Source organism: Oryzias melastigma, linkage group LG20 (genome assembly GCF_002922805.2).
Source record: "Oryzias melastigma strain HK-1 linkage group LG20, ASM292280v2, whole genome shotgun sequence".
Classification (NCBI taxonomy): Eukaryota; Metazoa; Chordata; class Actinopteri; order Beloniformes; family Adrianichthyidae; genus Oryzias; species Oryzias melastigma.
Window position 1 is genome coordinate 16,272,587 of NC_050531.1, and position 16,235 is coordinate 16,288,821.

At 34.4% G+C, this 16,235-nt stretch overlaps 4 protein-coding genes across 6 annotated transcripts in view; 1 reads left to right on the forward strand and 3 right to left on the reverse strand.

Annotated features, from left to right (window-relative positions):
• The window catches only part of ncf2 (neutrophil cytosolic factor 2), a 7,074-nt gene extending 4,901 nt beyond the window's left edge, over positions 1–2,173 (forward strand). Inside the window, exons 10-15 of one of the 2 annotated variants that reach the window (XM_024280370.2) lie at positions 388–442; positions 513–556; positions 637–776; positions 865–970; positions 1,858–1,963; positions 2,041–2,173. In XM_024280370.2, the coding sequence (XP_024136138.2) occupies positions 388–442; positions 513–556; positions 637–776; positions 865–970; positions 1,858–1,963; positions 2,041–2,132 (543 nt within the window). In that variant the 3' untranslated portion in view covers positions 2,133–2,173. Of the gene's footprint in view, positions 1–387; positions 443–512; positions 557–636; positions 777–864; positions 971–1,854; positions 1,964–2,040 lie in introns of both variants that reach the window. The other variant, XM_024280369.2, reaches the window with a different exon arrangement.
• A 76-nt stretch (positions 2,174–2,249) lies between these two features.
• Positions 2,250–5,367, reverse strand: dph2 (diphthamide biosynthesis 2). Its single transcript, XM_024280371.2, has 7 exons — positions 5,163–5,367; positions 4,837–5,004; positions 4,604–4,716; positions 4,055–4,275; positions 3,122–3,805; positions 2,570–2,752; positions 2,250–2,447 (listed from the first exon to the last, which is right to left on the reverse strand). Exons 2-7 carry the CDS (start codon positions 4,984–4,986, stop codon positions 2,320–2,322), a joined length of 1,479 nt encoding a protein of 492 aa, XP_024136139.1. The 5' UTR covers positions 4,987–5,004; positions 5,163–5,367; the 3' UTR covers positions 2,250–2,319.
• A 199-nt stretch (positions 5,368–5,566) lies between these two features.
• Positions 5,567–9,555, reverse strand: mcur1 (mitochondrial calcium uniporter regulator 1). Of its 2 annotated transcripts, none has more exons than XR_002920059.2 (9): positions 9,137–9,555; positions 8,538–8,654; positions 8,344–8,447; positions 7,914–8,015; positions 7,657–7,698; positions 7,438–7,509; positions 6,660–6,713; positions 6,376–6,531; positions 5,567–6,154 (listed from the first exon to the last, which is right to left on the reverse strand). XR_002920059.2 is itself a non-coding variant. In XM_024279624.2 (9 exons), exons 1-9 carry the CDS (start codon positions 9,411–9,413, stop codon positions 6,099–6,101), a joined length of 939 nt encoding a protein of 312 aa, XP_024135392.1. In that variant the 5' UTR covers positions 9,414–9,555; the 3' UTR covers positions 5,567–6,098. The 2 variants fall into 2 exon arrangements, 1 of the variants encoding a protein (XP_024135392.1); XM_024279624.2 differs by having other exon boundaries at positions 6,376–6,490.
• A 1,850-nt stretch (positions 9,556–11,405) lies between these two features.
• rgs9bp (regulator of G protein signaling 9 binding protein) overlaps positions 11,406–16,235 on the reverse strand; it is a 5,351-nt gene continuing 521 nt past the window's right edge. The window contains exons 2-3 of the mRNA XM_024280356.2: positions 13,730–14,036; positions 11,406–12,302 (exon numbers count right to left, since the gene is read on the reverse strand). Of these exons, the coding sequence (XP_024136124.1) occupies positions 11,920–12,302; positions 13,730–14,036 (690 nt within the window). The 3' untranslated portion in view covers positions 11,406–11,919. The remainder of the gene's footprint in view (positions 12,303–13,729; positions 14,037–16,235) is intronic.

Consider the following 16,235-nt stretch of genomic DNA (forward strand, 5'->3'; position numbering starts at 1 on the left):
TTTTTGCATTACGAAACAACAAAAACAAAAATTTTTGATTTTTTTGTGGTAATAAGAAAGTAACTATAATGAAAAACCTACCAATTGTCTTATACTAAGCCTGGTACAATGTAATAAAGCAATAAATACTAAATGTTTAAATGTTAAAATTATTGTATGCACTAGGGATTCAACAATTCAAGTGCTCTACAATTTGGTTTTATGGTGTGGAATTATGTCCTTATTTCGTACACAATATTTATACTTTTCAATTAAAGCGTTCTTATCGAAGCCTCAGCTTAGTCTTATGGGGTACCTTCTAACTTCAAGAACTTTGAGTTTATCTAAGATTTTTGCTTGTTCTCAAGTTTCTAAAAGTCTAAACTTAATTGAAATAATCGTCACCAGGGTTTGGTTCCAACTTCCAGTCGAGAAGCACCAAGTATTCCGGAGAGGATTCAAGGTAGATTTCCTAATTCACAGATTTAAGAACGTCATCATTTCCTTGGTTTCATAACATTTGGTCTGTTCAGGTTACACTCCAGAGGACAACAGCAGTAGAAATGATGAGCAGAAGGTACGCTGAGAATAACCCAACAGTCATTGGTCCATATCATAAACATGCAGTCTACAGTATGATTACTCTGTGTTTCCAAGGTTCCAGACAATTTATACATCGTCAAAGTTCACTTCACATTCACCTTTGCTGTCTCAATCCCACGTGGGGCTTCCTATGATGTGCTGATAAGAGAAATCAGTAAGAAGGTCAACCTCCCTACACACAACATCTCTTTGAGGTACGACATTCATTTTACCCCCAAACTGACACCTTCTGTTGAGTCTCGTCTTTGTAAGACAAAATTTACCGTCATATTTTGACTTCAGCTTAGATTCAAGTGGACAAAGCGTGATTGATGCCAACACGGACATGGAAACTGTGTGGAGCCAGGTCCGTTCTGGGCGCATCACTCTGTGGTGCAACGCGAAGGAGGTAAGGAAGTGGTGGCGCCCAACGGACCTTCTGCGAATTTCTGTCAACATCACGGTTAAGCAACAAGACTCAACTGAAGGGAAGTTTGGACATCATATTCCTGTTTACTGACACATTTTTTTTACTTCATCAGTGTAGATGAAGACTGTGCTGTGGTGTAGCGGTTAGCACTATCACCTCACAGCTAAAAGACCCTGGTTCAAATCCCTCCTAGGTTTTTTCTGTGTAGTTTGTATGGTTCCTCCAACAGCCCAAAATCATGTTTCATAGGTTTATTGGTTATTATAAATTGCCCCTTGATGTGTGTGACTCTGCAACAGCGTGAACACTACTTTTACCTAATGGTAGCTGGGTTGGCTCCAGCAATCCTGTAACCCCAAAAGGAAGAGAGTTGGTTTGGAAAGATGGATGGATGGAGTGAATGACATTATTTAAAAAAAAACTGTATATCAGTATTCAGTTCCAGTTTGGGTTTGGCATATATGCACTAAAGTTGCCAAAAAGGCTTGAATAAAGGTCACTTTTTCTACTTGGGCAAAAAAATACACGGGAGGGGGGGGGGGTTAAATTGTATGAAAAGGACATTTTTAAAGAATATTTCTAAAAATATTGTCATAAATGTATTGATTTTTTTTAGGTATCACCTCTATGGTACCAAAAAATGCATATTTTTCTACCAGAATGTGCAGAACTGCTTGTACCGTACTTGGTGTTTGGATTTTTTTTTCTAATGATTTCATCATTTTAGCAGATCATGACTATTAAAGTTAAATATATGTAAATGCACTAAACACTAGTTAATCCAAAAATTTTCAGCTGGTTGTCCCAGTGATTGATTTTAATGCTCTAGCCTGAACTAAACCTCTTACATTTTGTGATTCCAGCAGAATGAAGAGGAGGAAACTCACTTGGTGGCGCTTCACTCCTACCAGTCTCCAAACCCAGAAGATCTGAGCTTCAAGGAAGGGGATAAAATTACACTCCTTGCTAGAAGTAAAAGCTTGCTTAAAATTATTTAGGCCAATTTAATTACATGAAAATTGAAATAACAGTTTATTCTTTTTCTACAGTTAACCAGGACTGGCTGGAGGGACGATGTAATGGGAATACTGGGATATTTCCAGCTTCTTTTGCGAGAGAAGCTCCCGTGAATGGCCAGTAATTTGTGCAAATTTTTTTGGCACACAGTAGTTCTAGAGCTATAAAATTAATTATAGCACTAGAACTATATATTGCAGTTATTCTTTAAATAAATCTATTGTAAAAAGATTTACATATATCATTTAAAGGATTGGTTTAATCAATTTGTACATGAATAAAAATGCTATTAGAGGAGCTCCGCTGGTACATCATGAAGAAGATCCTTCCTCTTCGTAGGCGATAGCAATGCCTCTCCTGCCCTCCACTGCCTTCACCACCGGCGTCTCTCCCAGCTTCTGCTCCAAACCCCGCCAGCTGCGACTTGCCAGAAAAGATGCTGATAGAAATATAAACGTTTGAGTTTTTGTCATCCTCTGAATTCTTTAAGATTACTTTGTGCACACAAAACCAGACAATAAATGTTTTCTAGAAAACCGTAGCTGTGACTCTGACACATACCAGCAGAGTTGGTGTTTGCTACGGTCAGCGTCTCGTTTCTCAGGACCACAGAGGATCCATACGAGCTCTCTGCAGGCTCGCCGTTTAACACGTTTGAGCTCCGGAGAGCTCCGGTTATCAAGGAGACATCCGTCTCATCGTCATCTTCCTGCCTCTCTGCAAACAGCACATGACTGGGTCCTCCTGTTTGAGGGATAAACACATTTAATTTGAAATTAAGCAGGAAAAATGTTTAAAACATAGAATTTTACAAGGAAAACTGATTACAGATAAACCATGCAGGATCAGCTAATGGAAGATAAATATATGATACAATAGACATCTTTACAGTGTGTTTCCAACATTTGGTGAAAATGTCATTTTATTAGCATTTTTTTTTATTAATATTTAGTGTTCCATTTATGTACCAGCTGTTTATTAATAAATAAAGATGTTTTTCCAATAAGAAAAAAAAATTATTAAGTGTAAGAATTTCACAGTATTTTACAAAACTACATCAAAATTAAAGTAGTTCTTTTCCTGTATTTTTGGAGAAAAAAAAATACATCAAACCTGGTAGGAGATGTCGGAAGTCTGTGACGTATTCCTCGGACCATTCCCTTTTCTTATTGCAGGCTACCTCCATCTCAAACGGCGTCACCACAGGTTTATAGAACTCACTTGAGTCCAGGAGCGAGTTCTCGGGACACGCGATCAGTACAAATATGTCGATTTCAAGAAAGTTTGCCAGCTTAGGAACGTTCAGCTTCCCCATAGCGAACACGTAGCTCTTCTTTCCGGCTCTGTGAATGTTCTCCTTCAGCTGCTGGATGATGGCGAGGTAGTCGGACACCCCCAGGGTGCCCACCAGGATGCCGACCACATTAGCATCCTTGGCTCTTTCGATGGCGTAATACCGCTTCATAAGCGCTCGGTTAATACTTATGGACTCAACTCTCCCTTTCATCGTCTCCGGGTCAAAAGAGCAAAAGGAGCATCGATTCCAGGTCATCATGAAGTTTCGCAGCGTCGCTCCTTCCTGACCGACGTAGAACATACTGTAATCTGTTATTGTGAGGCCTGTTTTGAGGCAAAGCTGCCTTCCAAACTGACAGACAATCTGCTTTTCATCGTGATCAGACAGACAAGAACTCTGTCGATTGATCCGACCGTGACTGAAACACTGATCGCTTTCAACCACAAGTTTTGAGGCAACAAGGTTTGGATACTCTGGACACAGAATCCTTACAAGATCATCTGAAAATGCAAATAAAAAGCACAAGTTATATATTTAAGCAATTGTATTAACAGAAGTAATATCATCTGTTTTTACAGACCCACTCTGATCATCTTTTGATCTGTTGTAAAAGTGTTCCCAGTGATCTTTTAAGCTAAGCTTAATTTTCTTAAAATATGTCCTCCATCATGAATTAAATGCCACAAGAATACGTTGAAAACACCATTTTGATCAGAGTGGGTCTTTAAGGGATTTGTGGGAAATCTTACCAATAGCGTGATCATAGTTAACATCATAGAGGAGGACGATGTGGCTCTGTTTGTCTGGGTAAAGCTCTCTGAAGGAGCAGGCACACACCTCCACATCAAGTTGTCTTTTTTCAAAAATGTACATTAGAGGCAGTCTTTTTGATGGACTGAGGCAAGCACGGCCATAGTGCACGACACAGTCCGCTCCAACGTGCTCTGCAGCCACTTCATCCACACAGCAGCTGCATGAAAGAGGTTAGCAAACAATGCTGGTTTTTACATTATTAAACACACCGATCAGTATAAGAAAGCACATCTTTGTGTATCAAATATTCATTTCAAATGAAGTAAGAATAAAAGTTATGATACTTCAAAAAAAATGTGCAAAAATAGTTTGTTTCAAGGTGTTATGTGTCAATAAATTCACATCCGTCCATTCAATGACAAACTGAAACATTACCTCAGTTTAATCCAGTTGAAAAGTTTGAGAAAACACTGAATAGACTTTACAGAAAAACAAAAATGACCATATTTATGAAAATGAAAAACGTTTAAATTATGTTCCATTACCTCCCATAAGATGTGTCTCCCAAAATAAATGTTTTGGCATTACAGTTTTTCTCAATCTCCTCTGCCACTGCCACTGAATCTCTCAGCAGCTCATCAGGAAACTGCAGAGCAACCTGTAAATATGAAGCATGGAATGAAGCTTCTTCACAGAGTTTGGGAAAACACACATTTTTCTATTTTTACTGATTCATTTCTTTGAACATATGTTGGGCAAAAATGAAAAGTGTCCTCACCTTTTGGAAATGATGGTCTGTAATGAACTCACAACACTTCTTTATCTCATACAAGTCCTCTAGTTTCTCTACAGGTGTGTTTGCTTTTGAAGTAACTTCCAGCACGCGCTGAATTACAGTTTCCGAGCTGCTACTGAATGCATCAGCCATGACGGCAAGAAAACGTACCTGGGAAATGTAAATAAATCGTTAACAAGCGTAATTTTCTGATACTTGTATTAACAGGACCCCCAAAAATATGAAACAATACCAAAACCTTGTAAAAAAATCTCTCAATGCAAAGTTATTGAACACGTACATGTTAAATTAATAAAATGCTACTTTACCTGATGTTGTTAGCTTCACTGCTAACCTTCTAGCCAGTATTAGACACGGAAGTTTCAGTTTGGTATGTTCTACTATCTACATAATATACAGTACATCTAAAATTGTAATGTCATAAGGAGCAGCTGCTTGAAAACATATCAAAACATCTGGGAACGTTCAGCACGTGTCTGCTGATCACAACAGTATCCGCACACGAGCACTTCCGGTTCAAGTGACTTTCAAAATAAAGGCACCGCACTAGTCAATCATTTTATTTTTTTGATTATTATATTTTATAATAGTGTTCTTCAGTATATTTAAATTAGCAAATGAATAATAATTTACTAATGAGAAGTTGAGCTTTAAATAGGTAGCACATTTTTCTTTATTTTGTATGCAAAAAACAAATGAAAAAAACATCTAATAGTGTTTTTGAGTGTATTTATTGATTAAAAAGATTTTTTTTTAAATTCATTTAAATAACACATACAGGTAAAATATATATTCGGATAGCATATAGAAAAACAATCTCAAGTATTGTATTTACTTGCTTCTTCTTTGACATGTGGTAAATTAGGTCAAAAACAGATTATTTGTGGTTTCGGATCCTTCACTAAACAAAACAACAACAAATACTTTAATCAACATCTCAAAAAATTACATTATAAAATAAAAAATTGTTTACATTTTGTTTTTACTAATAGGCAACACAGCACATATGTTTGTATAAATTTAGCAATACATATATATTTAAACACTGGGAAATGTTTTCTTTAATTCTAGCCTTTAGGCAGCTGCTCTAACTGTTTAAAGGGAAAAAACATTGACTTTTAAACAAGACAATACTAATGATAAAAAAATGTCAAAATTATTTAAAATAAGGTGAATTACTCTGAATACTTTTAACTTGATCGTCAGAAAAGAAAAAGTCATAAGAAAGTTTAAACAGGACACTTTTACATCCAAATTCTGTAAAAACCCAAGACCACAGTGAGACCCGTGAATACAGAACCTGAAAAGAGAAGGAAAAATACAGCTCAATGGATTCAGTGATTTTTTAAAATACATTTTATTATATTTTTAAACGTTTTATAAGCAGTTTTCAATAATGCTACCTCTCATTTAAACTAAATAAAACAAAATTCCTCCTAAAGCTGAATATGCTTAAAAAACTACTTTCACTTTTTCCTTCCTGCTTGTGTTTTCTTTTGTACTCATAGTTCCACTTCTCACCTGCAAGATACTTTATTGTATCCAGTTTGTGAGATTCCAGCATGGTTTTCAAGCCAGCAACTTCAGTGTCAATTTTGATGTTTGTCTGAGTCAAATGGCCGTCCTGATCTGCCGTCTGTGAAAAGACACCACAAAAGCCTGATCGGACACCGTGCGCTGAAGACAAAACAAAAAAGGAAAACACTGAACAGACCCTAAACAAAAGAGAACTATTGCTGCAACTACATTTTGACTTGAACAAGAGAAAAAAAGATTATCTGGAGGCGTTTGTGACGTCTACAAACCATTTCCATGATCTCAGTTCGGGTCTCTAAAAGCCGCTTGTCGTGCTCTACTTTCTGAAATCACAAAGTCATATTTTGACATCCTCAATTTCTTAATCACAAACTGTCTTCACACAGAAACAAATGAAAATTGCATCAGCCACTGAAAAACAGAAAATGTTTTGGAATCAATTAAATAAATTGTTCAATTTCCTACTATAATGTTAGTTAAAAGCAATTAAATGTTTTTGACTAAAATTTAAAAAAAAAACTTAAACCATTAGCAAATGTAGATCTAAATTATAGTATTAAAAGATCAATGGGTTTCCTTTGCAAGACATGAACTAAATGTTTTACAAAATATTAATGTTTTCAAATGCTATTTAAATTACTTTTATTTTTTTATTAATAATCATTTATGGATATAATTTTATCTGATAAATGATCACTGATGACTAAAATAAGTTTAATCTGTCTTGTTAGATATTTCTGATTCCGTATATCCTTTGTTTCACTTTTTTTAAACAAATAATAGAGATATATTTAGGAAAATGTTCATTATTTACATGCAGATATTTTCTGCAGAACTACTTTGTGATACTTATATATAAAATTTGGCAAAAACAATTACAATATCTGATGGAAATGTAAAATTAAATCACCTGTTAAATATTTAAGTTTGGTTATAGTAAAAAAGATTAAACTTTAAGGTTGTTTTTTGTTAGTTTATAGTATTCTTTTTTTAATTATAAAGGACACAGTCAATTCAGCACTATGACTTTATTTCACAAACACTTACTAGTTCTTTGACGCGGCTTTTCTCCAAATTCAAGTCCAATTTATTGTCAGAGCGCACCTTTTTCATCACATCCTGCAACCAAAGAGAAGAAAAACTAAATAAAGTAATAAAAAAGGCATCTTTTGAAGAACCACTGACTTTTATGCTTTTCAATATGGTAAAATGTTAAGAAAAACGATTTAATATTGAATACAAATGAAAGATAGAAAAACAACTCACAGCAAGTTGCTCATTGAGTTGTAATAACTGGACCTTTAGTTTCTGGAAGAATAAAATAAACATATAAAACAATGTAGATGCTTACACAAGTGTAGAGTGATGTAATAAATGCATTTGATTGAAAATTATATCATGAATCTATAACAGTTAAAACATTCGACAGTGGTTACATTGTGGAATCAAATGGTTTCTTTACCATTTAGCTAATTTCTTACCGTTTAACTTTTTTATGAAAAGTCGAAAGTGTCTGACTTTACCTCATTCTCGGCCAGCAGGGCAGAGAACTCACTCTTCTCCAGGATGATCATGTCCTTCTTCACTGCAGCAATCTGAGACATCACTCGCTGTAGCATGATCTCCTGTCAAACATTTGAGAGTGACAACTATCCCATAGACCCAGGAGATGTGAAATATCTGTGAGTGAATCTTCAGACTCGGTTCATCGCCAATAAATTATCTTGGAATAAATCTATTCACGATCACTTTTACACTTAAAGCTACCTTCAATACATTTTAAATAGCCAACGATTGTTCGCAACAAACATTAAGGAACAATTTGATATGAATTTGTTTGTTTTTAAAAATTATGTCAGAAAATGTTTTCTTAAAAAGCTCAATTTACATTTAATTTATGCCTTAACAATATGATTAAAGTTCAATCAATGTTTCAGTGAGGCTGAGGATCACCTGTTGCACCTTGGTTACCATGTCACTGTAAACAACCTCCATGTTGGAGTTCGTTGTCCTCATGAGGACATTCACCATCACTTCAGCTTGTTGAGTGGAGAACCCTGTTGATACGGGAAGAAGAAATGAATCCAAAACAAGTGTTCAGAAGTCGGTCATCATCGTGTGGAAGATGCAGAGAGAAGGAAGCCAACCGTTCTCTTCAAAGAGCCGCACAACAGCGCGGGTATCAAAGAACAGCTTCCGGCCTTGAGCCTTCGGTACGTCCGGTTTCATGTCATACTGGAGGGTTCTGATGGAGGTGCTGAGCTCTGAAAGGGATGGATAGTAGATTTTAATTCAGAGTTACATTAAAAAGTCATGCATGAGGATACTACACAGTAAAAAGTTTTCTACATAATCATAAGTACTCTACTTTTTTTCTCCACATATTTAACTTGTGTAATTGAAAGAATGTGTTTATGTTTTTTTTCCATTTTTACACAAAAAAATGTATATAATAGAAATTGTGTTATAGTTTTATTTATATATAAATAAAAATTTATATATTCTGTTAAAATTGTTTGATTTGTGGTTATAATATAGGTGGCATAAGTCAATGTAAACATTTTGTATCGAATAAAGGCAGCTTGACCTAAACAGGAATTTTATTTTGAAAACCCAAACACCATTATGATCCAAAGTTACAATGTCACAACGCCCTAGTTAAAGAAAAAAAAACTATATTGATTGACAAAAGTCTCATTGATGTTACAGTTGACTGTAATGAAGTTTAAAATGCGTGTTCTTTTACCTCGTACTGAGAGACGTGACGGAAACCACTCATTTCTGTTCCTCGCGCGTCTTCCTCTCAAAGGGAACTTAACAAAGTTGCTTGAAGATGCGAAGACGGCTCGTTGAAAGTCTGATAATTGCTCGACAACTGTCATTCTCCAGCTGTGTATTGATAGCAACGACCCCGCGGAGGAAAAACAACCAACTTTATCCTGAACTACGGTAGAGTCCCGCCACTTTTCAGGATAGCTAACAACATAACATTTAATTCGCGTCTGACACGCTTTTGACACCATCGTGAAAACTTCCGTCTTCCAGGAATTAAACTAGAATTGTCAAGTCGAGTACTTTCAGAAACGCATTGTTAGTAGTTTTTCACCTCACCCAGATGTAAATAAAGTTAAGAAATCCACAAACTTCCGGGTATGCCTTTCAAAATAAAACACATAGCACTTGATTTCACTCAGCTTCCGCTTTCATATTTCACAGATCTAAACACTTCTGGGCGTAGCTTTCAAATTAAAAGGTTCATTAAAAGGTTTATAAGATTCACACACGTACAGTTTATTTTTTGTAATAAATATATAATTGTATTTTTTAGGAAATTTAAAAGTTATATGCTCTTAATAAAATTTATTTTCCATATGCATATGCATAAAATATCATCATGAAACCTTCGTTACAATTTTTGAAATAAAATAAACCATTAACCTCTAAAAAATTCAGAGAATTTGAAAGCTATGGAACTTGGAATTCATTTGAGAAATTGTATCTAAATAACTAGTGATACACCAAACTTTCCCCCATTTTCATTACGTTGTGATTTACTCAAATGTGCTCCATTATCATGACTTTATTTCTCGTGTACTGTGCATTTATTCTTGGTCCCCCTTTTCATTTTCTTTTTGTTTTTCTAATGCTATGTATGGATATTGAGCTTAGTTAATAAAGTTTTATTAAAATAATAATAATAATAACAATAATAATAATAATAACATTTAATCTTAAAAAAATCTCCTCATTCGTTTAACAGAGTATTATGTTCATGAAAGTAAATTTTGTAATAGTACTCCAAATATAGTTGAATCATTGTAATTGTCCAAATAAAACGATTTTTACTTTTACACACTAATTCTTCCGGTACTAACAAAAAGCTGTTAAAACATAACATCTGTCTCTGCTTTATGCTGTAGATTAACATATTAGCTTTTATTTTTGTTGTTGTTTTTTGTTTTCACTGGTGCTTATTTTAATAATGCAATGTACAGTTTATTGTACTATGTTCCTTACTGTATATCTAAGTTTATATATATATATATATATATATATATATATATATATATATATATATATATATATATATATAATAAAGTTAAGTGCCTCAAATCATGAAGCATTAAACATTTTAAATGTTAAACTCTCTCACTATATTATAAATGTAGAAATTACCAGTTGAAGAGTCACACAAAACTTTTGAAAAACTTGCTAGAATTTCTTTGCTTTAATATCAAATTAATATTACCTAAATTTAGGATGCATACTGTTTAAAAGTTGTGATTTTTACTTCCAAAATATTGTAATGATACACATAACTAATCAAATTGCTGCTTTGGTGAAGGAAGGAAGGGTTATGCTGTAAAGAATTTACAAAAATATATATATATATATATATATATATATATATATATATATATATAAATGGAGTTATTTTATTGCATGTTTTAAAATTAAAGACATTGACTTACACAAATGCTGATTAAGAACCAATTACAAAAATGAACTTTTTATTTTTTGTTAACATTATTGTTAATTAATATCACTGTTGTTAGCTTAAAGCCAACAAATGTTTAAAAAAAATGACCGAGAAGTTCAATTTTCTACCATAAAAGCAGTAAATTGATGTCATTTCAGTCTTAAAATGACATAAGAAAATATTCTGTAAACCAAGATTTAAAATAAAAAAACTAACGCTCAAATAATACTTTGCATTTGGTGATTATTTTCCTACAGCATCCTTAAGTATATGAACTTAAATTGATTTATTGTGTGATGGAGCAGCAGTTTAAAAGCTGAAACTGTCTCTGGATTTTTCTGGCACTTTTTGAATATTTAATTCTTAACTGTACAATACTTTTCAGCAATAAAAGCCTTAAAAAGCAACTAATTTCCTCTGACCTCATACCTCAGAACTAGAATCCATATTTACTTTCTGAAATATTTTGTTGTATTGTACTCAGAGTATTTCAATGCTTTACCAGTGTGCTAAAGATAAAACAATGAAAACAATGTCATGTCAAAGTTGATACTTTAATTATGCCATGTTTACTAGGTAGTTTGTTATTCATACAGCTCAGATTATGTACAAAATACAAATCCAAAATCCAACTACAAAGCATTGTTCAGCACCTATGGCCTCACAGTGGCAATAAAAAGAAAAATTTACAAGAGTTCTTTATCAAATGCAAATTTACTTCATTGAGTGAGGAATGTGTGTAAGAAATAGTTGCATTGTTGAAGGGTCAAATAGTTCACTTTTTCTAGAATGAAAACAGTTTGATGCTTATTTCTCGTCTTTGTTGTAATCGGAATTCTTTAAAGGTTTATGGCAGCTTTGGATTCACTGCAAAATAAAGTGACAATTGAAACAAATATTTAAGTCTAAAAATCTTCTATAAATCAACTAACAACCCTAAACTAAGTAAGGACTAAGGTTCTTTAAAAATCTAACTGTTTTTTACAGAGTTATTCTGAATAATCTGAGGTTGTATAGAGAAGACAGAGTTGAATATGTTAAGGTTGTGTTCATGAGAAAAGAAAAATACAGATAAATAAAGTGACTTGCATTAAAACAACAGCAAGCAGCAGTGAGAGCGCAAGGATGCAGCGGTTCTGGGGTGGACTCTGGGGCGCCGAGCCGGGCCGCTCTTCATCTACAGAGAACAGAGTTAAGGAGGTGCTGTCGACGCTGCTGAGCGGGTCTGCGTACTGCGGCCCGTGGGGCTCCACCATCCAGCGCAGCACGTTGACCTTCATCTCCATGTCGTCAATCATGTGGTCAATGCGACTGATCTCCTCCCCCAGGGTGCATTGCTCTTCGTTCTCCAGGCTGGCAGGGAGGCTGGGCGTCTGGGCTTGGTTCAAGTCGGGTAAACTGAGCGCCCGGGCTGCTACCTCACTGACTCCTCCTGCATAATCAGAACCAATATTAGTTTTTAATATGGTGGATTTATCAATGTCCAGGAACTATGATGCTACGTTCACAACACCCTCTGCAACATGTCTTCAAGCAAACACTTAAAAGGTTATGTAAATGCACGTATATGAGTTTTGAGCTTCTGCTTTCAAAAGTCCTGCAGTCATGGATTACTACACAAGTTTTTGTTAACTATTGGGCTCTATGTGCAGCCATTGAACACGCATTGAAAGTTAAACCAACTCGACCAATCAGGGACTTGGATTTTATTGGTGGTCTATGTTCAACCAGAATTATATGATACCAAGTGTTTCATATATTGGAATAGAGTTAGGAATTCTGAAAGAAAAAAATCTGGAGCAAGATTTCCACCTCATGGAAATTTCACACTAAGCATCTTCCAATTTAAGTAAATGCGCTTGTATCAGGTAGTAACAATCCAGTGTGAACACTGTATGCTAAAAGCGTTTATGAATCCCCATTTAGCCCATTCTTAAACACGCTTCAGTGGCCTAGTGTGATTGTTGCATATAGCACTAAAACCAATCAATCACAAAAAAGTCAGATTTATGTCCAGTTATATTTTTTTACGTCATTGTTCCAATTATTTTCCTTAAACATTTTTGGAACCATGCAAAGAGAATTGTTACCATGACCTTTCCAAGTCATTTTTATACCATATTCTTGCTTAATTTCTGACACCGATTTATCTCCAAATCTACTTCCTGGAGTGCATTATACAATACTGAATCCAAACAGCTTTCCTAAGCATCTGGCTCCTCCCTATTGTTCCAATTTCAGAGGCGTTTGAAGCTTTAGGAGTGTCCAAAAGTGTTTTTTAAGAGCGAGTCATAGGGACATAGAGTTGTGCATCCCTTTGAGGGTAGGGTGATCTTTGTCACACTTGTGGCATGGAGGAGAAACACATTTCTTCACGTGGGTGTGTTCTGAAGCACAGAAGTTTATTGATTTTTTGTTTTTGCGTGACTTTTGAAAGTTATAAAACCAATGTTATTTATCCATGTTAACACTGGCAGCTATGCACTGACGTAGATTACCGGCGACTGATGATGATGTCATCAAGCCGTAATAATGTTCAAATTTAAGACTATTTTTTCCATATCTCTCTGCTTGGAGGGATAAATGTGGGAGAAGGGGAAGAATTCTGACTCAAGAAAAAATATCTTGTTTTCTGTCTTGCAAGAAAAATAATCACTTCTAAAAAGTTCTTCAATAGCAAAATAATCATAAATTGAGAAAACATGTCTTGGTGCCTTTTTTTCTGAAAATAAAAATTCTTGGTTCATTTTTCTCACCCTATTGGCCGATTTTGTTTGCTTATTTAAAGAAAATCTGCCAATGAGGTAATGATTTGTGAGTGAGTTCCACAGGGCCTTTTTTACCGCAGCTTTTCCTTACCTTGTACGCCAGTTTGCACCAGGGATGCTTTGTTAGCCACTAAGAAAATGTCACTGATGTTGTGAACCTTGCACATGTCAATGTGTAGAAGCTCTAGACTGGAGGAGAAGGCCACCCAGAGGAGCTCCATCTCCTTGCGCTGCTCCTCGGGCAGGCTCTTGTCACGTAGGCGCGAGGTCAAGTGATGGCAGATGGTCTCTGCCAGCTTTTGGGCCTTTTCTCTCGTCTGCCGCAACTCATCTCGCAACTGCAAGCTGTCTGTGCATCCACCGATGCAGGAAGCCAAATGCCGGTAACAGGCTACCACCTGTGAAGGGAAACGAAGAGTCGTTTTACTTTTTCAAATCGAATCAAACCAAACCATATTCAATCAAATCAAATCAAACCATATCCAATCAGATCAAAACATTTTCAATCTAATTAATTCATATTCAATCAAATCATATTAAATGGAACCAAATCAAATCAAACAAAACCCCATTAAATTAAATCAAATAAAACCATGTTAAATAAAATAAAATAAAATAAAACCATATTCAATCAGATCAAAACATGTTCAATCAAATCAAATCATATTAAATGGAACCAAATCACATTGAATCAAATCAAATCAGACTAAATCAAATAAAAACATGCAGACTTAAATAAAATAAAATCAAACCATATTATTAAATCAAATAAAACCATAATTAATCAATCAAATCTAACCATATTATTAAATCAAACCATATTAAACCAAACCTAAGTAAATCAATCAAATCAAACCATATCTTATTAAATCAAACGATATATTGAATCAATCAAACCATATTAAATTAAATACAATCAAACCATATTATTAAATCAAATCAAGCCATATTAAATGAAACCAAACCTTAGCAAATCAAATCAAACTATATTAAACTAAATCAAACCAAACTATACAAATGAAATGGAATCAAACCATATTATTAAATCAAATCAAACCATATCAAATGTAACCAAACCAAAGTAAATCAATCAAATCTAACCATAGTAAACTAAATCAAATCAAACCAAACCATATTATTAAATCAAATCAAACAAAATCAGTCCATGTTATTAAATCTTGAATGGAACCAAACCAAAGCTAATCAAATCAAACCAAATCAAATTAAACTTTATTTATATAGCACTTTTTCAACTAATGTAACTTAAAGTGTTTTAACATAAAAGGGTTTTCGATTTAACAAACAAACAAACAAAAGAAAGACCAAAAAAATTACAAAAACATATACAAGCCCCCCCACCCCCCCACACCCACAATATAATCATGCATAAAATGATTAAATATTATGATGTGGAGTAAAATCCTGGATTGATACTTGAGTGGGAACTTGTTAGTATTAGTATGACACTAAATATAAATTGAAACCTTTGGAGACTAAAAGAAAGATTTTGTACTTTTCACATTCACAGGAGCTATGTTTACTTCTATATGTCCTTGAAGTCTGCATCACCTGATCAAGAATTTACTGGACCACTAATCTTAATTACAATTGAGTATATATTAGCCGTCTGAGTAGCTATCCGCTACCAAACAACTCAGCTCTACATGTGCGCCAGCAGGAAATTCCAAAACAGAAACAAACATTAGTAAACATGTAAAACTGATCAAAACATGCTTCAGGAAACTGATAAATGCAGCTACAGATGTGGTTATGTGTTCAAAATCATGTGTTGTATTAACAGCGTCAAGCTTATCTGGATGGATTAGCAGGTGTGGTTTCATTTATTAAAAATATTATATGTAATCCCATTACTATGGGTCTATTTCTGGATAAGCCAAAACAACCTTGTGCACTCAAGAGCGTGAGTGGCCCATTTTCATGCTGGTAATACTCTGCACAGTCCATTAGGGATATTTTATGTACATATTAATGATTTAAAAACTTTTTTTAATATTCTAACAAAAAATGCATCATTTCATTTTTTTTTGTTTAGATCTAGAAGTTTTTTTGTGTAACGTGTCACTGAACGTTGCACCTCAGGGAATCAGTTTTCCTCAACATTTTTTCACAAACACAAGTTCTATAATCTCCAAAAATGACCATCTTTGAAATGCAGCAATTTATTTATTATGCATGAAAATATTTATTTGGCAGACATCAAGCAAAATAGCTTAAAGAAATGTATTGTTTTTAGTGAGACAGATGCATGTTAGTGGTAGGATCCACTGCAGCATCACAAGGATCCAGTGGACCGAGAAATTCTTTTCACTGAGAGTGCCTTTTCTGCTGCAGGGAGAAACTATTTTCCGTCTTGTTTTTGTGCTTATATAGCGTGTAAAAATAGTGCAAAGATTTCTAATAATAAGGTTTTAAAATGTTGCATTTAATTGACAAATAGACTACCATTTTTGTGAAGTTTTCCAAACTTCATTGAATGACAAAAACAATTAATGAATGAAGAAACTTGTTTTACCTTTATCAAAGAGTCCACCAAAGCCTTCCCATCAGACAGAGCGTTGCCGTTGCCAACTGTAGAA

Excerpts from the sequence above, each read along its gene's own strand:
- dph2 (XM_024280371.2), bottom strand. The coding sequence starts at position 4,986 with ATGGCTGATGCATTCAGTAGCAGCTCGGAAACTGTAATTCAGCGCGTG. Across the intron at positions 4,276-4,603 it reads GGAGACACATCTTATGGGAG|CTGCTGTGTGGATGAAGTGG; the intron begins GTAATGGAACAT and ends TCTTTCATGCAG. Across the intron at positions 2,753-3,121 it reads CTTCCGACATCTCCTACCAG|GAGGACCCAGTCATGTGCTG; the intron begins GTTTGATGTATT and ends TCCCTCAAACAG.
- mcur1 (XM_024279624.2), bottom strand. The coding sequence starts at position 9,413 with ATGGTGTCAAAAGCGTGTCAGACGCGAATTAAATGTTATGTTGTTAGC. Across the intron at positions 8,655-9,136 it reads GTCACGTCTCTCAGTACGAG|AGCTCAGCACCTCCATCAGA; the intron begins GTAAAAGAACAC and ends CATCCCTTTCAG. Across the intron at positions 7,510-7,656 it reads AACTCAATGAGCAACTTGCT|GATGTGATGAAAAAGGTGCG; the intron begins GTGAGTTGTTTT and ends CTTTGGTTGCAG.